This window comes from Mustela nivalis (genome assembly GCF_964662115.1).
Source record: "Mustela nivalis genome assembly, chromosome: 1".
Classification (NCBI taxonomy): Eukaryota; Metazoa; Chordata; class Mammalia; order Carnivora; family Mustelidae; genus Mustela; species Mustela nivalis.
In genome coordinates, this window is record NC_139020.1 from 165,442,436 (window position 1) to 165,465,822 (window position 23,387).

Sequence of the window (23,387 nt, forward strand, 5' to 3'; positions counted from 1 at the left end):
GAGGACAGGCCAAAGGGACAGGAGGAAACCTCCTCTCTGTAGTGCCAGCAGGTAAAGACAGGTGTCTCAGCTGCCAACGAGGGGCTACCAGTACGGCCCATGCTGCAAACCCAGCCCACAAGCCTCTGGCCGAGACTGGAGCAGGCTGGGGGGACTCCCAGGCAGCCCTGATTAGGAGGTGAGCAGCCCCAGACTCAGCCCTTTCCCCAGCACTGGCATACAGGGCCAGGGCAGGGGGGCACCCAGTGGAGACCACCAGCCCTACTTCCCTGTTTGCTAGGGCCCAGGCTGGTCAGCCTCAGAATAAAGAGCATACACCCAAGTGGAGGGAGGGGTCGGCAACTTCCCAGCGGGAAGCAGTGCTTGGGGCCCCTCAAAGCCCACCATTAAGGAGCTCTTGCTCACCCTTGGCATGGGTCACTCTCAGTGGAGCTGGGCGGGGGGTTGTCCTTGCTGTGGCTTCACACTCCTCCAGATGGACAAGGAGAAAGCAAAATTCTACATACATCACTCCTGGAGCCAGGAACTAAGGAACACATTGACCAAAGTCCTCCCCTTTCTAGAATGTGTGTGTGTGTGTGTGTGTGTGTGTGTGTGTGTGTGTGTCTTTCATTTCCTTTGCCTCCTCTCAGCCCACCAAAGCACTGACCAAATTAATCATTGGGGACCTGAGGACCTCTCTGCTTCCTGCCAGTCAGCTCTGGTCCCTTTTACCCTCAAAAGCAGTCATTTACTCAGTACTCTCAGGTCTGAAATAACTCCCACTGAAGCTCTCTCTCTCCAAGCCCCCCAGAGAATCAGGACAGAGCCTGCAGCCAGTGCAGTGGCCAGGTTTCTTCTTGTCTCAGGCCACCCCAGCGTCCCCGTGTGGAGGGACGGAGTCAGCCCGGCCCTTCCTCCATCTGTGACATGAATGTCGGTGGCCCTGTTGCGTCTGTGATGATCGACGTGTGTTGTCTGTTCTCTGTTGTCTGTTAAAATTCTTTGTCGTGTAGGTAAAATGCAGGATGGCAATGTGGACGCCAGCCAGAGCAAAGGTAACCCTTTTGTATTCACCGGCTTCTGGGGTCCCTGCTGCCCCTCCCCCCACTGGCTCTGAGAGCCAGGCTAGAAGCAGACAGGTCTGTGCCTGCAGGTGCCTGGCATTTGGGGGGGGGGTGGTGGTGGCTGTGATTCACATGGTGGCAGGCCCAATGGAGACATCACCCTTGAGGACAGGGGCCAGCTGTGAGCCAGCTCTTCCCCAGCCTTTGTGCTAGGCTACCCATTTTGCTGAAGACTTGAAGCTGGTTCTTTGGAATCTTGAGGGGCTAAGGGGTAGGCCCCAGACCCACCAGTCAGTCCTTCACCCAAGAAAGAGGAGGCTTGGCACCCAAGGATAAGGACACTCTCTTTTATCTTTTAAGCCTTCTTTGTGTCCCTCTTCTCTGGCGACTATTAATATCCCAACAACATACTCAAGAACCCCCTGGGGAAGGCCAAGGCTATCTGTCTTGTCTAAATGTGGCGAAAGCTGAGGGGCCATTTGGGGAAGGATCTCTGGGCTTCTTCAGGCCCAGAGGGGACCCCAGCCTACACCTGCTGGGAACCCAAGAACTGTGTCACTCCCTATTCACACTTGGATTCCAGGTCCAAGGCAGTCCCTGGCCCTGGGACTAGGGTCTCCAGCTGGAAGAAGCAGACCCCGTATCACAGGGTGTCTGTGCCAGCCATGCAGGGGTCCAGACAAGGGAGTGAATGTCTCAGCATACTCCCCTGGGCAGGCAGGGTGGGTGCCAGTATGCCCACCCTGCAGGCTGACCTGGCTGTGTGTGCGTGTGCGTGTGTGCGTGCATGTGTGTGCGTGTGTGCGTGCATGTGCATACTCTGCCCCCTACAGCCAAACAGCAGGATGGGGCCGCCGCCATGGAGATGCAGCCCCTCAAGAGTGCTGAGGGCGGCGACGCTGATGACAAAAAAAAGGCCAACATGCACAAGAAGGAGAAATCTGTGCTGCAGGGCAAGCTCACCAAGCTGGCTGTGCAGATCGGCAAGGCAGGTAAGCGTGCGGCCGCCGTGGATGGTGCACAGGGGGACATGGGGTACACAGAGGGACCCCAGCTAGGGCCCCGCCCCGAGCTGGCTCTCAGTTGCCTCATCTGCAGAGTGGGGTCTGGATTAGGACTCTTGACTGGCCCCCCAACCCCAGCTGCCATGCAAAGGAAAGATTGAAGAGGTTGAGGGCCATGCTAGGAGCCCAGTGAGAAGCCTCCTATCTGAGCCTCAACACGAGCCTGATCCCCACTGAGCTGGTAGCTCCAGGTGATGGCTGGTGGTAGCCCCTCCAGCCCAGGAAGCTGAGCTCAGCTGCAAGGCCAGCCCTGCCCGTCTGACATGGCCTTGGCCTCTCATCCCACATGAGGACACGCAAACACCAAGGCCTCCCCACCTGGCTGTCTCCCGGCTCTAATTATAGGCACCACAGCGTGGAGAAGGGAGGCAAATTACAGGCTTGGCTGTCTATATTTAAACTAGGGGCCTGGTGATAGCTCCCGGCTGCTGGGAGCTTGGCTTCCCGCCCCTGCGACTGTCAGATGGGGATAGAGCCCGCTCTGAAGTCCCACAGCTGGAGATGGGGGCGGGGGAGCGATGGGCCCAGGGATTTCCTCCAGCCTTGGCATACAGCAGACTCTGCAGAGCCACAGTACCGCCACTGGCCGGGGCGGGGGGGTGGGGGTGGTGTGTGTGGAAGGAGCGATGAGAACCACCCACAGCCTTCAAAGCCCTTGCTCACCCCCCTCTCCCCCCTCAGCCTTGCCAAGAATGGAGTTCGGGGTCCAACACTTCTAGGTTCACATCCCACCTCTGCTTCCCTCTTGGGCTGAATTCCCTGAAGCAGAGTCTGAGGTGGATGGGTGCAGGATTTTTAGGGGCAAGGGTGCTCTCCGGTGAGACCTGTAAAGGGTAAAAGACTCAGTAGGGCCATAGAAAAAGCCAGATACTTCCTGGAGAAATCCCCGTCTCTGTCTACCTCTGCAGGGTCTGTCTGGTCTTGCAGCAAGGGGTCTGGGCTTTTGGACCCTCCACCTGAGCCGTTGAATACTGGCCATCAGATTGGGGTGGGGTGCCATCCCAGATACGTCCTGACAGGAGACAGTGCTCTCTGAAGTGTGGACTTCCTCTGGCAGAGTCCGCAGCTGTGCACAGTCTCTGCAGCACCTGCACAATGCCTACAGCTCCCCGAACGGGCCAGGGGATCTCAGGGGATCGGAGCAGATAGCCATTCACATCTCCTAACTCTGTAGTGTTCTCGGGCCTGTGGCCTTGGACAGGTCCCTTCCCTCACTGACTTCAGTGTCCTCAGCTGAAAGAGGGCTCCCTGCTCTTTCCTCCATCCAAAACACTTTCTACATGTCACCCTCTGGCTGATCCTTCTCATCATTCCCCATCTACTCAGGTATCACCTCCTCCAGGAAGTCTTCCCTGAACACCCTTGCTAAAACAGTCCCTCCCCACCAGCCCGTATTGTTCTGTTTTCTATTTTGAAGCTTGATTGAAGTACATTCAATATGCAAAAAATTACACACATGTAATGTACATCTTGATGAATTTGGACATGGGCGTACACCCATGATGCCATCACCACAAGCAAGGTATGAAACATATTCCCCAACTCCCAAAACTCCTGTGTTCTTTCCTGGGTTTTTCTGTTTTCCGTTGTTTGGGGCCAGAACACTGAAGAGGAAATCTAGCCTCTTACCCAGTTTTGAAGTTCACAATACCATATTGTTCACTGTTGGCCCCATGGTGTCAAGCAGAGCTCTAGAACTTCTTTATCTTGCATAACTGAAACCCTATATCCACTGAAAAACAACCTTCTCTCCCCCGCTCCCCACAGCCCCTGGCAACCAACCTTCCACTCTCTGCTTCTATGAGTTTGACTATTTCTATTCCTCATGTAAGCCCTTCTGTGTCTGCCTTCTCTCATCTAGCATTATGTCCTCCAGGCCCATCCATGGGGTTGCAAGTGGCAGGACTTCCTTCTTTTTTAAGGCTGAGTCATACTCTGCTGTATGTCTGTGCTATGTTTTCTTGATCCCTTGGTCTGCCGATGGACACGTGGGTCATTTTCTTACCGGCAGCCCGTGTGGTTCTCTGTCACGTCGTCCTGCAGTTCTACACACCATTATCCCTACGTGGACGATCTTGTTCATGAGTTTTTTCCTTCTTGTCTGCTTCCCCCTCTGAAGTCTCAGCTTCTCAAGGGGAGGGACTCTGTCCTCTCTAGGGCTGTGTCCCTTGTTCCTGAATTAGGAGCCACTAGGTACCTGGGCGGGTGAGTTGATAAATGGTACTAACCACACATGAACGTGTGTGAGAACTATGCAGGGAGTTCGAACTGATTCCCATGGTCTCAGCACACATTTCCTGAGCACCCACAAGGTGTCAGGCACTGTGCAAGGGGCTTTACATGCATCCATCACTTTTGATCTTTGCAAAACCGCGTGAAATAAACATGCATCCCCATTGCACAGAAGAGGAGACTGAGGCTCTGTAAGGCTCAAGGACATGCCCCAGGCCATAAAGCTATGAGATATGGGTTAGGGTCCGCCTAGCCAAGTGTTTGGTCCCCATCTCACTTCCCAGGGCCCCCACCCTCAGAAGAACCCCTGAGCAGATCTGTCCCCCAACCCGTGTTACAGGTTTGGTGATGTCGGCCATCACAGTCATCATCCTGGTGCTCTACTTCACCGTGGACACCTTCGTGGTCAATAAGAAGCCGTGGCTACCCGAGTGCACACCCGTCTACGTGCAGTACTTTGTCAAGTTCTTCATCATCGGTGTGACAGTGCTGGTGGTCGCCGTGCCAGAGGGGCTCCCTCTGGCCGTCACCATCTCACTGGCCTACTCGGTGAAGGTGAGAAGGAGAGGACCGACCGGCACAGCTCGGATCAGCTGCCCCCAGCCAGGGCTCTGGGGGTGGCCTGTGGGGCAGGCGCTGGGCCGTGAGTAGAGCTAAGAAGAAGGAAGGGGGCACCCTGGAAGTTGGGAGACGAGACATATGTGGGAACCCAGAACTCACGTGTCCTCAGGGAGGCCTATAGCAGCTCAGAGGGCCACACCCTGGCTCCAGGGATAGCCATCATTCACCCCAGCCAAGTGTTGCCTTGCAGATGCAGCCCCCTTGCATTGCCCACTCTTCACATTTTTCCTAGAGAAGCCAGAATTCTGGACTGATTTTTGAACATTGATCATCAACTCCACTTTAAAAAAGAAAAAAAAAACCACCATAAAAAGCAGACCTTACAATGCAGGCCCAAACCCAACCCCGTCCCACCAAATGTAAGGAGAAGTCTGAGGTCAAAGTCCCATGGAAGCTGTAATATTTCTGCAACTCATCTCAGAGGTTGCTCCCTGAAGTTGGGAAGAGATAAACCTAAAGCCAAAAGAAATCTGATTTAAGGAAACCCCTACCACTCGAGGGATGGGCTGAAAAGGGAAGAGGTTTTAAAAGCAGTTTCATGAAGGGTGGTAAGTCCATGAAAGCTGACTGTGGATACTTGGGTCTGGGGGTGGGGTGGGTGTTTCTAGTGCTCCCCAGATGGCAGAGCCCTGCCGCCCCCTGCTCCCAGGCCAAGGCCGACCATGGAGTCCAAACCCTGGGCTGAGCATCTCGGTGGGTGCCTCAAGCTTGGGGCCTCATTCTCTGCTGTTGGCCGCATGGTTTTCCCACCTTGGAGGGCAGAGCTCTGCACTCCTGGTCCCCAGTGCCCCAAGGCCAGGACGTCCCTACAAGGATGGAGCCCTGGGCATGTTTATAAACAAGGCATTGGCTCTGAGACATTGGCAGAGCTGCTGGAGGGCACGGCGGGCGTCAGTTTCCAACTTGGAATTTGGACTGGGCTTGCCGATGTAATTTCATACAGAAAAGAGATCTCCAGGCAGATGCCAGAAAGTGGCAGCTCTGGGTAAAGGATATGGCCCTTATCGCCTCCTTGTTTTAGGGTTCTTGAAGAAACTCCATCTCACAGACCAAAGACCAAACAGGTCACAACACGATGCTGCTTGGGAGTTTGGAGCCCAAAGATGGTGATTTTCATTAAGCCATGAGAGGGGACCCCCACGGCCACCCAGCTGAGCTCAGGGTGTCTTGAAAGTCACACAGAGGTAGTTTGGGGTGACCATATACCGACCTTTTTAGGTCTCTGCACCTTCTGCCATTCACATCTCTGGCATCTGGTACCTTCAGCTGTCTTAGGTCATGTTACTTTTATAGTCACTTGATAAACTGAGTACAGCCCCAACCCAGGAGAGGCAAACTCTCCCCTCTCTGAGCCTGGCATACCCACCCTGGGAGCCGCCATCGAAAGAACAGAGATGACTCAGAGGAGCAACGTGAGCTGTATGTGTGATTTTAAATTCCCTTGCGGCCATGTTCAAAGGAAAGAGTAAAAAGAAAGAGGTGACATTAATTTTAATAATATAATTTACTTCACCTTTAGTAATATAATTTAGTTCACCTTTATGTCCAAACATATTATGTTAGCAATCCAACATATAATAGCATACAAATAGCTAGTGAGATGTCTTTCATTGCCTTTTTTCCTAATAAGTCTTCAAAAACCAACACATATTTTTACACGTACAGCACGTTTCATGTCAGACCAGCCACACTTCCAGGACAGAGCAGCCACCTATGTATTTATTCTTAAGCCCAACAGATGAACCCTGCCCCAGATGGGCAGGGGCCCGATGGAATGACCCAGCCTGTGAAGTTAAATAGAGCTAGGCTCTAGTCTGAGCATTAACCCATATTAGGTGTGTGATTCTGGTCAAATCACTTGGCTGTGGCTTTTCCATTGGCCAACGTGGAGGATCGCCATCCCCAAAGGTTTCACAGGCCTCCTGTACCATCAGACTAGAAAATGAACCAGGAAGAACTTCGCCAGCCATAAAGCGTGTTGCAAATTTCTATTGCTACTGCTCCTGCATGAGGTGTCACTATTATCACAGGTTATAATAAGATTGCAATAGCATATAATTCTACCAATACTCATTTCTTCGTAACATGAACTGCTATTAAAACTATTCTAATGGCGCTCTTTTTTTACCCTTTTTATGAAGAGTTAGGATGGGGAGCAAGAACAAAGGAAACCAGATTACTAGGAACAGACGAGAACTTTGTCTGATTCAGCCTCTAGCAGCTTCTCTTGCCCCCCCTTGCCAGATAGGGTAACTGGGTCTGCAGGGTCTATCTTAAGCATGACGCTTGCTTGAGAATTACTTCATTTGCATGAGTTTGCTTGAGAACCTCAAAGAAGCTAGGAGTGAAGCTGGGAAGACAGAGAGTACGTGAATACCAGAAAATTCAGAAATACCAGAAAGTGGCAGAAAGATGGTGATTTTCATTAAGCCATGAGAGGGGTACTATGTACATAGTACATAGTACTATGTATGGTGGGATATCATTTTTGCTATAAATTTAAGAAGATGTCTATACATAAGATGTATCCTTTCTGGGTGATGGCATAAAGATGGATTTGTTTTCTTTTTTGTGTTTGTATATTGAAAAGAAATTTGTGACTTTTGTTATACGAGGTATAATATATATGTGATGCAGAAAAAAAATCTGTAGATTTTTTTTTTAGAATCTATAGATTTTTTTAAAAGAAGGCAGTAAAAATCTCCTGTCATTCTACCATGCAGAAATAATAACCCTAACATTTTGAAATTTTTCCAGATACTGTCCTATGTCTACAAACACATACATGTATCCTAAATTTATTTATTTTTGGTGGGACCAAAAATGACAATGAAAACCAGGCACCAGCAAAAGATTTGAAAAAACAAAAACAAAAACAAAAAACCATTAACCAAATAAAGGATGGCTACTTCTGTTAGGGTATAAGAGAAAAATATTTGAGGTCATTGTAAAAGACCCAACATTAATTTATCATCCTTTTCCCTATCTTTTCCATAAGGAATACAGATTCTTAAAAAAAAAAAAAAAAAAGGTCAATTAATCAGATCTTTTAAGTGGTTCAATTAAAAGGCTGCACATATACAGATCTCCAATTCCACATCTTTGCACATGTGGGAAACACGGGGCACATGGCAGCAGCTCTGCACCTCTTACTGCATGCTTTCCCAGTGTCTCCAACCCCACTCCCTGCCCCCCCCCAGCTCCCTCTCCTCACTGTCGCCCTCTCACCTGCCCCTGCCCCCAGAAAATGATGAAAGACAACAATCTGGTACGCCACCTGGATGCCTGTGAGACCATGGGCAATGCCACCGCCATCTGCTCCGACAAGACGGGCACGCTGACCACCAATCGCATGACAGTTGTGCAGGCCTACGTTGGCGATGTCCACTACAAGGAGATCCCTGACCCCAGTTCCATCAATGCCAAGACCTTGGAGCTGCTCGTCAATGCCATTGCCATCAACAGCGCCTACACCACCAAGATTCTGGTGAGTGGTGTAGCCTCCACTGGAGGAACCAAGGTCCGCGGGGTGATGCAGAGACACCAGGCAGATTGAATGATGTGATTCCTATTTTTGAATACTGCTGATGTATTTTGGGTGGTCATATAGCAAGCAACTTATTTCTTTTTGATTTAGCAATGATATTTATATGAGCCCCCAAAAATGTTAATTGCGTTTTTTAGATCCTGTCATTGTCCTCCTTGCAAAAACAAAACACTTACTATTAGTTGGCTTTTGCCACATAACTACAGTAGTTCCCCTTTCAGTTATGGGTGGTCAGCCTCAGCCCATAACAGCTGACCCTCCTTCTGATATATTGTCCGAAGGTCAAGAGTGGCCTCGTGATTTACAGCACAGGCTGTACCCTTCTCCACTTCAGCTCAGCACATAGGCACTTTATCATCTCACAGCAGCACGAGAAGGGTGAGTACAATATAGTAAGATACCTAGAGAGCGACCACATTCACGTAACTTTTACTACAGTATATTGTAATAATTGTTCTATTTTAGTATCAGTTCTTAATCAGTTGTTAATCTCTTACTGTGCCTAATTTATAAATTAAAATTTTATCACAAAGATACATGTCTTGGACAAAACATAGTATATATAGGGTTCGGTATGATCCACAGATTTGGGCGTCCCCTGGGGGTCTTGGAACATATCCCCCAAAAATAAGCAGGGACTACTGGACTCCAAAACTTTGTGGCTCCAAAACCAAACTGTATTTAGTGCACAATTCTGTGGGTGGGCTCTTCCACTGTCCATGGGACTCCCTCTCACATCTGCATCTGTGGTGGCTCAGGTGGACAGCTCTGCTGATCTCAGCAGCACGGTAGGCTGGGCTGGGATGGCCTCAGCTGGGATGGTTCATCTTGGCTCCGTGTGGTCCCAGCTCTTCCAGAAGGCTGGTCTGGGCTGGTTCACAGTGTCATCTTGGTGCATGATGTTGGCCAAGGCAAGCCAAGAGGCCAGTGCAGATTCAGGGAATGGAAAAATAGATGCCATCTCTTAATGGAAGGAACTATAAGATCACACTGCAAAGGGCATGGATTTAGAGAGGGAACTAATTTGGCCACCAATGACATTTTGTTGTTAGTAATAGTAGCAGTATCACAAATTCCGATAAGAATTCTCATATTCCTCTCTCAGCTAAGCTGTGTAGACTCATCATGCTGTGATCCCCATTTGGTTTAGAAGCACAGATGGCCTTTTTGTAGTTAACCAATATTTGGATGAAGAGAAACACGGAATTGTCCATCCAGAGGTCAGTCGGCAGCCAGATACAGGACATCTGTAGTGGGAGCATCTAGGTGAGCGGCTGGGCTTTTTGCCTTGCCTCCCAAACGTGCCCTAGCCCCAACCTCTGCCTTCTGTCCCAGAGCCAGCTTGAAGCATCATGGTCAGGCTGGGTTGTGGGAGCCACCAGGAGTTCATCCAAATGGGGAGGAGAATGTGACTCAGCAGCGAGGAGCTGAGGGCTGGTGGGAGAAAGAGGAGGAGGCAGCTTCTGCCTCCAGACACTGGGACTGCAAGGTCTGCACTGTCCAGGGCTGAACAGCCACCCACATCACCCCGGAGCTGCAGGCTGAGGGAAGCCCCCAGAGAAGAGGAGAAAGTAGGTCGGGAGGACGCATAGAGAGGGGTGACCAAGAGCCCCTGGGGCGATGCCAGAAATGATGACGTTTGTCTTCTTCCCACCCCACCCCCGCCCCAATTTGGGAATCAAGGGAACTCAGCAGTGTTTTATTCTGTTCCCCAGGCCTTCCTAAAATAACCAAGTTGCTGTTAATGATCTTGTCCTGCAGATGTGGCAGAGAAGGGAGCAGGGCAATTCCCAGAGCAGGCTTCGGAGGATGGGGTGGCTGCAGGGGCACAGCCCTGCCAGGTGGGCTTGGATTGAGATGTAGGTTATGTAATCACATTAAAAAAAAAAAAAAAAAAGCTGTTCTGGGGTCTGCCAGGAGAACTGAGGAGACATCTCAATTAGGGGTGTCGCATGGCACTGGCGGCAAAGCTAGAATCTCATTTCCAGATGTTCCACCTGATTCCTCCTCTGTGAGAGCACTGACTCTCCCATGTCTTCTTATTCTCTGACATAGACAACGTGGGCTCATTGAGAGGGAGAAAAACATTTGAGTCATCTCTGTTCCCCCAGGCATAGTTCCTGGGAAGTACAGGTTGGGTGGGTGAGGTAAGTGAATTGATCAGTGAATAAATGTATAGATATATAATCAATGAGATGAGGATTAGGTAGGGAGACAGACGGATGGATGGGCGATGGATGGGTAGATGGATGGATGGGTGGATGGTTGAATGGATGAGTGGATGAGTAGGAGGGCAGTGGATGGGTGAATATGAATTAATAAGATCCTCAGGACAGGACTATCCCTATGTTCTACTTTCCTGTTTTTGTGGCAGCAAGAGGTAGTAGTTGGCCCCCTCTCTGTCCCATGGCCAACACCACTGCTCTGCCACTTCCTCCAGCATACTGAGCTTCTTCTGCAGCTGCCTCCAGCCCTCTAGTCTACACTAATCTAGAGACCTCCCAATTAGCTAGCACCTTTCATTCTTAAAAAGCAAAAACAGAAAAACAACCTACTTGAGTATTTCTAGTGTAGTTTGTATGGGCATCATCTCCATGGACTCACAGGTCTTAGTGACCCTCTGGTCCAGCCCCCTCACTTTACTCTGAGACCCAGAATTAGGAAGGGACTTGCTCCAAATTTCCCCGTGGGCAACTGAAGCTGGAATGCAGATGTCCTGACACCTAGTCCAAGAAGCGGTAAGTTTTGGCTCTGAAGTCCAGCAAAACAAGGTTCAAACTTCGTCTCCAGCACTTACCACCTGTGTGACCCCAAGCAAGTTACTTATCTCCTTTGAGCTTATGCTTCCCAATCTGAAAATCTGTAAAGTGAATATATAATTAATCCTAGTTGCTAACATTCACTTAGCCAGGCTCGATGCTAAGAACTTACCCCCATGTAGCCCTTGTACAATGATCCCATGAAGTAGATGACATCACATGTCTAATTCATAGATCAGACCCCGAAGCTGGAAGAAGTGAAAAACCATGCTTGGAGTTCCAGAGCAGATAAGAGGCTGAGCCAGGATTAGAACCCAGATCTGTCCAACCCAGATCTGTCCGTGCATGAGCCCATGCAGCTCACCAGCCTTTCCTACCCAACTCATGTGGCTGCACCTTTGCCTGGAGATAGCTTCAGAGCCACTGTGAAGGTCGGATGAGAAAATATGTATGTCCCCGCACAGCGCCTGACAGGTAGCAAGCACTCAGGCCACATTAGTTATTTCTCTTATAACTTCTATTATTGTTCCGAAGCCATATCCTCTGTTGTTTCTTTTGCCAGTCCCTGTCTTGCCTGACCCTCCACCTCCCTTCCAGGGAATCAGGGTAAATAGGACAATTCCCATCTTGCAGCTAAAAACACTGAGTGTAGAAATATCAAGAAAGCTGCCCAGGATTGCGCCTGACCACCAAGAGGCTGATTTGGACCCAGAGAATTCCAGAGGAGTTTACCAAGCAGGCAAGGGCATTCCAGGCAGGGGCACATTGCTGCCAAGGCCTGGAGACCTGACGATGCCTGGCTCATTCAGGTGATCTGTGGCCTGAGCACTTCTCTGGGGCTGGAATAATGAGAGCCAGGACTGGGAGGCATGGGGGACAAGGTGGCATCTGATAAGCCCTTAAAAGGATTCTGCTCATGGCCCTCAGGAAAAGCAGCCCAGGCAGGTGTGGAGAGTGGTGTGAGGCTGAGGCTGCTGGCCAGGAGGCCTGGTAAAGTGGCCCAGGAACCCCATGCTCCCTACTTTCTGAGGATGACAAAGCTTTCTTCCCTGTCTTATTTCAAATCATTAGGAACTAAACTTGCCCTCTGAGAAGTTATGTGAATCATCCTTGAGTCAGAAATTGCTCCCCTGCCTCAGAAATCCTGGCACACCCTCAGATTTGCTCTGTTGTCTCTGACCCTTTGAACATCAGGACTTCTGCTCTCTCCTTCCCGTCGCCCTGCTGCTTCTCAGAACCACAGCTGCGCTTTAAGGTGGAAGGACCTCCTTCCTCACTTATGAGGCCTAGTGCTTTCTCGGGAAAGCGTTCTCCTTTCCCAACTGTGTATGTTCTGCGTGCTGAACCCACCCAAGCAGACCTTAAGTTCATGTTTTATGAGACCTCTTTCGAGGTAGGTTGACACTGCAGTTAACATCTGAATTATGAAGCCAAGGATGGGGACTTGTGGAGCAGAATTGTTGGAAGTTCATGGCATATTTCTGAACACATACACTGTCGAGAGAAAAACAAGTCTCCCTAGAGCCTCTGGAGTGGTTCAGGAGGAAGGAGCAAAAAGGGGTTTCCTGGCAGGATGGTCTTCCTGAATAAATCAGCCACACTTCACTTAATTAGAAGCTCCAGGCCCTCAGGGCACCCCATTTCTAAGCTGAGGTGGCCGTGGTGCTGCCTTACCCCAGGGAGCCCCAGTACTCCTCAAAGGCAGGAAGGAGCTGCTTAATTGTATTCCCATATCTTAGAACTTGGGCACTTAGAGAAGGACTCCAGGAAGCAGAGACCAACCTTGAAGCCAGATCTCCCGGCTCCAAACCAGGGCTCCATTGAATATCCCAATGAGCCTCAGAGTCCCCAAGGCAAACCACACTCTGAGAGCGGGCTCTGGCCAAGCCAGGGCAGCCAAAAGATGCGAAAAACTCAAAGGTGACTTTACGGGGCGCTGAGATGGGAAGGTGGGGTGGGCTATGGTTCTGGTAGGTAAAACGGCAGGGGCCTGTGTGTTGAACTCAAAAATTGTTTCAGTTTTTTTGGTTTGTGTTGTTTTTGCAAACACCGTCTCTGGGAGAAGAGTTTAAAGCAAATAGACCCAAATGGGGAATTTGGATTTTTAACAGAGCTGTTAATCCCTACATCACACCCTGTCACCCTGCATGTGTGCAGGCACACACACACTGCACACACCACACACACACACACCATCACACATGTCATGCATATACACACACACCTGCACACACACCATTCATCCAATTAATTACACACACCACACACACCATGCATATACACCTACCACACCATGCACACCACACACATGCACTGAACATACCACACACACACCACGTACATGCCACACACCACCACACACACCATGCACACACACACATATGTGTACACACAACATGCATAAAATTACATACACACATCATACAACTGCAGTCACACACCATACACAAACACACACACCACACACACAACTGCATATATACGCACACCACACACATACAACTGCACACATACCACACATATAATTACGCATACCACACACATATAAAGTTACATACACACACCATATATAAACACACACACACAACTGCATATATATACACACCATACGCATACAACTGGACACACTATGCACATACACACCACATGTGTTTATAGCTGTACACATACACAGCCACACTCACACATATCACACACATACAGTTACACACACACTACACATACAATTACACATACATCTGCACACACCACACACACACAGAGCTGCACTGCTGAGCCTGGGAAGGTCCCCAAGGAGTCTGCTTTCTGGGAGTAGGTCTCCCCAGGGTGTCCCAGCCAGTCCCACTGTCCTGGTCACTCACACTGATCTGCCTTCCCAGCCTCTGGGAAAGAACCCAGGGCTCTGCTGCCTCATGTACCTTGGGAGGCCTAGCACTGAGAAGCTCCTGCGGAGGAGAATTCTGGAAGCCAAAGTTCCACCCCATCTGGCCTTCCACGGGCAGCCCCCGACAGGGACAAGCACAGAATTACTCGTGTATTATTTCCACAAATATTCACTGGTTACTCCAGAGTGGGAGACAGACACATTTCCCCCAATCTTCTTGGACTCTAAATCAATCATCAACCAGTTCACTAGTTAACCAGAGATCTCTAGGGCTAGTGGAGACAGGAAGGACTCTGAGGAGAGCATGTGCTGTGGGCTCAGAGCCGAGAACACTGAGGTCCAACCCTAGCTGGGTCACTGACTAGCGATGTGAGTTCATCTCTCTGGGCCTCCCCGCACACAGCTGTGAAGTGGGAGCACTCTCACTGGCCTCCCCAGGCGCTGAGGGGCCACACCCCGACCACGCATGTGACAAGCCCGATAAAGGACAGGGCCGATCGACATTCAAACAGTGGCCGCTGCTGCTGCTGCTGCGGTTAAGCTGGTTGGTGATTCATCCAGGCACGGGGGGTGGGGGCAGTGCCTGTTGAGGGGTGAGGAGGAGCGGGCTAGGTCACCAGAGAGGGCCACTCAGCAGAGAGTTGTTTTCTATCTGCTCCTAGAAGCATCATCATATGGCATGTGCTACAGTTTACTATGCTGGGTTGTTTGGAGGGACTTTCTGGAGGTTTCTAAGCAGTAAAACACCTGTAACATCAAATGAACCATCTAAACTGTTTTTAAGTGGCATTAAGTACATTCCAGTTGTGCGACCATCCCCACCATCCATCCCAGAACTTTTCATCATTCCAAACAGAAACTCTGTCCCATCAAAAACTAACTCCCCATCCCACCCCCATCAACAACCAGCCCCTGGTCTCCACCATCGTACTTTCTGTTTCTGTGAGTCTGACTCTTCTAGGCACATAGTACAGGTAGAATTCTACAGTGTCTGTCCTTCTGTGACTGGCTTATTTCACTTGTAATGTCCTCAGGGTTTATCCATGTGGTCACATGTGTTAGAATTTCCTTCCGTTTTAAGGCTGGTTAATACTCCCTTGTATGTCTGGACCATTCTTTATTTATCCATTCATTTGTTTATGGACACATGGATTGCCCCCACCTCTTGGCTTTTGTGAGTAATGACGTCATGAATATGGGTATACAAATGTCTTTTGAAGTTCCTGCTGCCAATTCTTTCAGGGTGTATATATATATATATATATATAATGAAGTCCCAGAACCTAAGTCAGGTTCGGTGGGGTGAGGAGGTTCGGAGCCGACGACTAAAGAAAGAATTCTTAAGACGTCATTGGTGCAAAATGGTGGTTTATTAAAGCACGGGGACAGGACCCGTGGGCAGGAAGAGCTGCTGCCCCGGGTTGTGAGGAGTGGCTGGTTATATACACAGGAGTTGGGTAGGTGAGGACAAAGGGGTGTTCAGAAGGGCTATTGGGGCAAAGAATACTATCAGGATATTGAAGGCTTGGTTACTATCAAGTAAAGACAATTGGAAGTCTGGTGGAATGTTACATTCCTGCTATCAAGCATCCTTGTTAATGAGATTTAGGTTTAGAAGAAATTTAACTTTATTTACTTTTCCTTCTACTTCCACCTCCTTCGGTTTTTATGGAGGGGAGGGTGACATTAGGCTTGAGGAACTGAGTTCTGTGTCTTTGGAAATTGGGCTATTGATAAGGTAACTTCTTTGTTGTAAATCTCAAGGACATTTGCAAACCAAGGGAGACTCCTGTCTTGCAGGATTGTGATCTCAGCAAGTTAACTATTTATCATTTTATGGCAGTCAGGGGTGCCTGAGGAATGCTACACATATGGAGGGGAGCGGATGAAAGGGGGGGGGGTGCAAGGCGCCAGCTTTTGCTTTGTCCTCAGCCAGCCTCCTGCTCCCTCATCATTTACACACATAACCAGAAGTGGAATGCTGGATTATATGGGAATTCCATGTTTAATCTTTTGAGGAACTACCATCCTGTTTTCCACAGCAGCTGCACCTTGTCACCTTCCCACCAACAGCACACAGAGCTGCGATTTCTTCGCACGCTCACCAACGCTTGTTTTCTGCTTTGGCTTTTTCTAGTAGCCATCCAAATGAATGTGAGGTGGTACAGGCTAGTTATGCTTCTTTTTTTTTTTCTTTTTCTTTTTTTTTTTTTTTAACTAGACTTCCCACCAGCATTGAGCCCAATGTGGGGTTTGAACTCATGACCCTGAGAGCAAGATCTGAGCTGAGATCAAGAGTTGGAGGCTTAACCGACTGAGCCACCCAGGCATCCCTAGCTGCACTTTTTTTCATCTCATTTTTGCAGATGTTATTTATAACTTGTAGTTCTTCTAGTCATCATTCCTTCCTCTTGGCTCTATTTATCCCCCAGGACCCCAAACACGAACATGAATTTTCCTCTCGAAATTGTGCCTAGTGGCAGCATCCAGCATTCCCAAAGGGCTCCATACAACAGGGAAATGTGTTGAATGAAGCTCTGTGCCAGGAGCCAGGGGCCTGGGGACAGCCCCAGGTCTGCCCCTTTGTAGGTCTGTGACCATGAGCAAGTCACTTCCCTGCCGGGCCTGCTTCCTGGCCATGAAAATGGAAACAATACCAACACCTTAACTCCCTTACAGAATCAGAGCCCTAGAGATAAAAAGGCTCACGGAAAGTCTACAGCAATAGAAAAACCTCTGGTTTGTCAAGATCTAGGAAAAAAAAAAATCAAAAGACAAAAGAGGTGGGGCCCTGCTTCATAGTACACACGTAGGCGATCTCGGAGCTCAAGTTCATGGAAACAGATTGAATTAACGTAGGAAGCAGCTCTGCCCCTTGCAACCATAGATTGTTTGAAATCCTTTTAGAGGAAAATTAAAATATTTCACAGAGGGTAATAAAATGCCAGGTATTTTGAAGGCATAATTGCTCAGCTCTCTTGGGCTAATAAGTAATTAGGCATTTTTATTTAAGTACTCCATGTTGTCATTTTCTTTCGTTAGTAGAGAGGGGACAAAAACTGTTGTGGAAAAGACATAAAATTCTGGAAATCACCAGAAGGTTAATTATAAAAACGTAGAAAAACTTCAAAGTAAGTAAAGAGGGGATGCTGGGTGGCTCAGTTGGTTGAGCGTCCAGTACTCGTTTCAGCTCAGGTCATGCCCTCAGGTGGTGGGATCGAGCCCCACAATCGGCTGATCACTGGGCGTGGAACCTGCTTAAGATTCATTCTCTCCCTCTCCCTCTGCCCCTCACCACTGCTCTCTTTCTCTGAAGTAAAAAAATAACAAATAAATCTTTAAAAATTAAAAAACAAACACATAGGATAATAATTCATGCCCCTTTTAAGACAGAGATTCTTTCTGGGACAAGGGATGGATTCTGCAGACAAGGAGGGATACACAGGGGGACTCACTTTTATCTGTCATGTTTCCCTTCTCCAGAAAGAAAAATCTGAAGGAAATAGGGCATACTGTTCAGGTCCTACAAAGCTGAATGGAGAGTACACAAGTGTTTCTTTTCTTATTTTCTATCTACCTTGTAGGTGTTGAAAGAGTTCATAATTTTTAAAAAGCTGATCTTGCTTAACTGCTTTCATTCAGACCCAGGACTGGGTCTGGGATGGAGAAGGCTGAGGGTGCGGGTAGCGGGAAAGGGGGCTGGCTGGCCCCGGGGTCTGAGAGGCAACCCCATGTGAGCCTCCCTGGCCTCTCTCCCCGCAGCCCCCAGAGAAGGAAGGAGCCCTGCCTCGGCAGGTGGGCAACAAAACAGAGTGTGGTCTGCTGGGCTTCGTGCTGGACCTGAAGCAGGACTACGAGCCTGTGCGCATCCAGATGCCAGAGGAGAAGCTGTACAAGGTGTACACCTTCAACTCCGTGCGCAAGTCCATGAGCACGGTCATCAAGCTGCCCGACGAGAGCTTCCGCATGTACAGCAAGGGCGCTTCCGAGATCGTGCTCAAGAAGTAAGTTCCACATGGCAGGGCTGGGCAAGGGGGGACGGGACAGGGAGCCGGGGATCACCAGGTCGTGCTGTGCAGGCTGTCCTTCGGGCTGGGCTGGAGGGCCATCTGGCACCCAGAGGTGCCCTTCCCAATGTCCCACAGCAGGACCATCTCCAGGAGCTTCCTTCCTCCACTATTCCTCTTGAAACTCTACAGAGAGCCCTCCCCTTCTCATCCCTACATCACAGGATCACCAGGAAGTTCCACCTGCTGTCACTGTTAAATCTCCTTCATTCCCTCAGCACAGAGATGGTTAACGATAGTGATGTTCATTGTTAGCCAGTCAACTCCAGCTCCAGGTGCCAGAGAGAAGCCTGGGGAGCTAAGCTAGTCACTCCTGGTCCCTGGACCTCAGTTTCCCCACTCAAACCTTGATGGGATTGGTCTAGCCCAGTGGTTCTCAATCCTGGACACACATTGGAATCATCCCAGGGAACTTTTAAAAAACCACTGATACAGGGGGCCTGGGTGGCTCAGTCACTTAAGTGTCCAACTCTTGATTTCCACTCAGGTCATGATCTCAGGGTTGTGAGATCAAGCCCTGCGTTGGGCTCTGTACTGGGTGTGGAACCTGTTAAAGATTCTCTCTCTCCCTCAGCCCCTCTCCCCCAAAATAATAAAAATAAATTGGAACCTTTGGGGTAGGGCTCATACATGGGTCTTTATTTATTCGGTGTTCCACCTAAGCCATTCTAATGTGTGAACAAGGTCCAGATCGACTAGCCTAGGCTTCATGCCCTCTGAAAACCATTTTAGCTGTGGAACTATTTTTTCAGATGAAAACTCATGAATATAAGACAGATCAAAGTAGATGTGCTCTTGCTGAATGGACAAACTGGGGCAGATATGGCAAGAAGGCGGCCTGATTTCTTTTTGGCTGGTCCTGATTTCATCCCTGCATGGGGCCCAGGGGCCTGGACCAGCCCTGAAGCATTATGGAAGATGAAGTGGATGGATGCTGGATGACCAACCACAGCCAGCTGGGCATCACTGGGGATGGGGAGGGGAGCGCGAGCTGGTCAGATGGAGGACCCTTGGGCCCTTGGCTGAACCTTACCCAGCTCCCCCCTCATCTGCCCTCAGATGCTGCAAAATTCTCAACGGGGCAGGGGAGCCCCGGGTCTTCCGGCCCCGCGACCGGGACGAGATGGTGAAGAAAGTGATTGAGCCCATGGCCTGCGATGGGCTGCGCACCATCTGTGTGGCCTACCGAGACTTCCCCAGCAGCCCCGAGCCCGACTGGGACAATGAGAACGACATCCTCAATGACCTAACCTGCATCTGCGTGGTGGGCATCGAGGACCCCGTGCGGCCCGAGGTAAGCCCCCTACCAGCGGGCTTGGAGGGGCTGGGAGTTCAGCCTGCTGGTAAGCTAGTATAAGTTGCCTCACCTCCCTGAGCCTCAGTTTCCCTGTAGCATCCACAAGACTTTCTCTTTACCTACTCCTAAATACGCAGACTCCTGAGACCAGCGTAGGTCACCCTTGGCATCCGTCTGCTCAGGACATCAGGCAGCCAGCAGGCAGGCGCTGCTTTGCCACGGGAGCAGCCCGAGAGCCATCGCCCAACCAGAAACCTCCCCTTGATCCCAAGGGACAAGCATGCGGGCGGCCCTGCCTTAGAAGCCTCTTGCCCCACAGGAGCCAGGATCTCCTATAGCACAACCATAGGCCTAGGTTCCAGGGTCCCCATAAAGGAGATACCCAGAAACTAAGTCACTGGTGTTCAAGAAAACCCCCAGTGTGATGTCACACCAGCAGGTAGAGTTCTGTCCATTCGGATCCAGTTTCCCAATCAATGTAGCCTAGCGGGCTTGCACAGTGACACAGCCCACAGTCTCCCATTCTCAGATCTCCAGGGGCACAGGGCCATGAAGTTATCCAAAGGTCAGACTCCCAGGCGGAAGAGAAGAGGGATGATAGCAACCCGCCCCCCCGCCCCAAGAAGGACCCAGGAAGAAGATATAGAAAGTGCACCTAAAGGAGTGCTCAGATCACACAGGTGTTCAGTCTCTTTTAGCTGCATCTGCCCCGGGCGGGAAGACGGAATTCAGTGCTGGGGTTCATAGAGTTGGGCGAGGATGGACATGGGTGCTCAGTCAGACTGCCCAGGCTGGAAAGGTTGTGGGAAGAAGAGAGGGCAGCCTCGAATCTCCAAAACGTTGCTGTGGGCAGGCAGAGTGAGTCCTCACCCTGGGGATCCCCAGAGGGTAGAGCCAAGGGCAGGCTGGCCTCCACATCATTGGAGGACTAACACAGCTTCTGGGTCCAGGGCTGATTCCCAGGCCAGTGGGGACTGGGCCCACCTTGGTCTCGGCTGTGGAATTCGGTGATGGGGCCTCTCAGGGCCACCTTCGTCCACTGGAGGCAATTTTGCTGTCCCCACTTGTCCTGATACCATTCTCTAGGGGCCTCTCAGTGTTCCCTGCCCCTTATGGAGCCTCCACTTCCACTTCTTTCCATGAAAAGGGGTAGATAAGTGTTTTCCAAATTCCTAGTCCTGATGCTGTAAGAGTCTCTGTTCCAAAGACCAAATGAAACTAGAATGTCACAGATGTGGACTTAAACGTTTTTGTAGCAACAAGAGGTGTCGTCGAAATGTGAGCTCAGGTCTCAAACAGACCTGGGATCCCGAGTCTCAGCATTACTGGCTGTGTGACCTTGGGCCAGTTACATAACCTCTCTGAGGCTCTGTTTCCTCATCTGTAGACTGGAGATAATAATAGTATTCTCCACACATACACTTCCCAGGATACTATGAGGTATCAGATCATGCACATACCACAAACAGTCAGTATCTGGCATGAGGTACATGGCCCTTAAATGGGGTTCCCTTCCTCTGTGCCCCTCCCCAGTAGTTCAGAACTCTGGACCCAGTGACAGGTAACAGCCCCTAACACAGAGCCCGGCTTATGGATTCATTCATTCCACACAATTAAGTGTGGAATGATGAATGAGAATGAATGGGACTTGAATACCAGTCTTCCAATACTATGCCTGGTACTCATCTCACATGCTCACACCCTCCATAGACCTCCACAGACCTCTTCACTCCCACCCAGAGCCTAAAGCATCAAAGGTGATTTGTTGCCCAGGTGCTTGGCCCTGGAACCACATGTGTTTTCCTGCAGACTGTGTCTTTCCGTGGACAGACAGGCCATTTAGCAACCTCCCCACAGGATGCCCACTCATGACCTGCCACCAGTGGGTTCAGGCTCCCCATGACAGGCCATCCCCTTACAGGCACCAGGGACTAGTCTCCACGTAGCAGACGGGGCCAGCCTGCAGCTCCCCTGTCCTTCTCATCCCCAGAGCTCCTTGCCCATCACTGTGCCTCAGAACCATCCTCAAAGTGGGGTGGAAAGCAGCATCAGACACATACCTTTTTTTGGTCATGACCTGTACTAATAAGAAACATATTTTATATCATGACTCAGTAAGCACATACACTTAACCAAAATAAGAATGTCACAAACTAACATGATGCCCTTGTATTTTCTATTCTCTTCTATTTCTCTCTTTTTTAATGCTAGTCACCACCTCCTAAACTAATTTGACAATGCACTAAAGGGGTTGAGCTGCTGCTGACCTAAACCAAATGCCTCCCCCGGCCCCAGGGTGCAGGTGAGAACACTGAGGGTAAGCAGGGACAGTGAGTTTCCGGAAGTCTCGCTGTAAGTGGCTGAGCTAACCCAGAGTAGAACAGGTTTTCTGCATTCCTGCCCCAGGCCTTGCTCCTAGGTGCCACAGAAATGAAAGGGCAAGGGGTTCTAAGTCTGGAGGGTAAGGACAGGGAGGGCAGGGCCTGAGAAGGGCTGAGCTGGGTCCTGGAATATTCCACTAATAGCATGATCATCCAGAGAAGCAGGCTTCAGGCACAGACTCCCAGCAGGGCTGGGAGCACTTTCATTCTGGAGAGCCCTGCCTTGGAGAAAGGGGGCCTGGACACAAGCCCAGCTGTGCCACTCACAAGCCACATCCTCCTCTCTGTGCCTTGGTCTTCTCATCTGTAAAATGGGAGGTTGACCCAGATGCTCTTCAGATCCCTGCCAAGCTCCAACATTCTGAGCTGGCTGACGGGGAAATCTTACCCTGACACCTTTCTTTGCTTCCGTCAAGTAAGTGCATCCTTTGTGGTGACCTCCTCTCTGCCCTGGGCTCTCTCCCAGGATGTAGATTTCGATGTCATAAGTTGTGTTGGGGAGCATACTTACTAGGCTGACACAGCAGGGTCAAGAGACATGGGTTCTAATCCCGCCCCGGCCACCCCCTCACAGAAGGCTTCAGGCGCATCTCCTCCCTGGGTCTCAGTTTCCCCATCCGAACAATGAAAGAGTTGGACATTCCCAAGTGAGAGACACCAGCACGGTTGCTAGGGACGCAACTCGAAAGTATAAAAGCTCTGAGCTGTCAAGATTCACCATTTCCTAGTTGGGGGGGGGGGTGGCTTTTGATTTATTTGGGTTTTATTTTGATTTATTTGGATTTATACACATGGAGCCAAATTCCAACGGTTCAACAGACAAGGTGAAGTAACCTCCCATGCTCCCCTCCCCAGGGTCTCTGACTCCCGCATCACAGGCAGCCACCGTCCCTAGCTTTTGGGATGACATTAGGGCAGTGTCTGTGCCTGCGGTTCGGGGCAGGCTCTCCCAGGCAACCCTGAGGCTGGCCAGAGCACAAAGGTCAGCCTGGGCCACTTCTGGGGTCCTACAAACATTTGCAGCAACTGCTGGAACACACACTACCCCCTCAATTTCCCCATCTGTCGAGGATGAATAAATGACGTTGCCTTCCTCCCTTGAGAAGACAGAACAGATCAAAACAGGCTTGCCGATCACCCCCCAGACACATACACGTTTCTCGGTGGGTACGTTTTCCGACACCGCCTGAAGCCACCGCGGATGAAGCCATGAGAAGAGCAGCAGCCCGGGATTCACCGGGTTATCCGGGGGTGTTTGGAGCCCTTGGAGTCACAGACAACGGGTGTCACCAGAAACAACAGATGTTTAAAAGCCTTTATTTAATGAAAACAGGAAGCGCCCATTTTCTGGCTGGTTTTCCTCCGTGAGAAATATCTTGGATAATTTTAGCGAAAGAAGGAATTTTTTTTTTCATTTTACAGCAACTTTGTCTATGTGGAAAGTATATTTCAGCCAGATCGGTGCCTCGGTGGCTTGGGTCTTAATCAT

General features: G+C 50.0%; 1 protein-coding gene across 11 annotated transcripts in view; it reads left to right on the forward strand.

Annotated features, from left to right (window-relative positions):
* The window catches only part of ATP2B2 (ATPase plasma membrane Ca2+ transporting 2), a 365,301-nt gene that overhangs the window by 314,830 nt on the left and 27,084 nt on the right, over positions 1-23,387 (forward strand). For 9 of the 11 annotated variants that reach the window (XM_082682462.1, XM_082682460.1, XM_082682467.1 and 6 more), the window contains 6 exons: positions 996-1,037; positions 1,880-2,038; positions 4,683-4,897; positions 8,208-8,450; positions 17,916-18,157; positions 19,280-19,514. In XM_082682462.1, the coding sequence (XP_082538588.1) occupies positions 996-1,037; positions 1,880-2,038; positions 4,683-4,897; positions 8,208-8,450; positions 17,916-18,157; positions 19,280-19,514 (1,136 nt within the window). The remainder of the gene's footprint in view (positions 1-995; positions 1,038-1,879; positions 2,039-4,682; positions 4,898-8,207; positions 8,451-17,915; positions 18,158-19,279; positions 19,515-23,387) is intronic. The other 2 variants (XM_082682470.1, XM_082682461.1) reach the window with 1 other exon arrangement.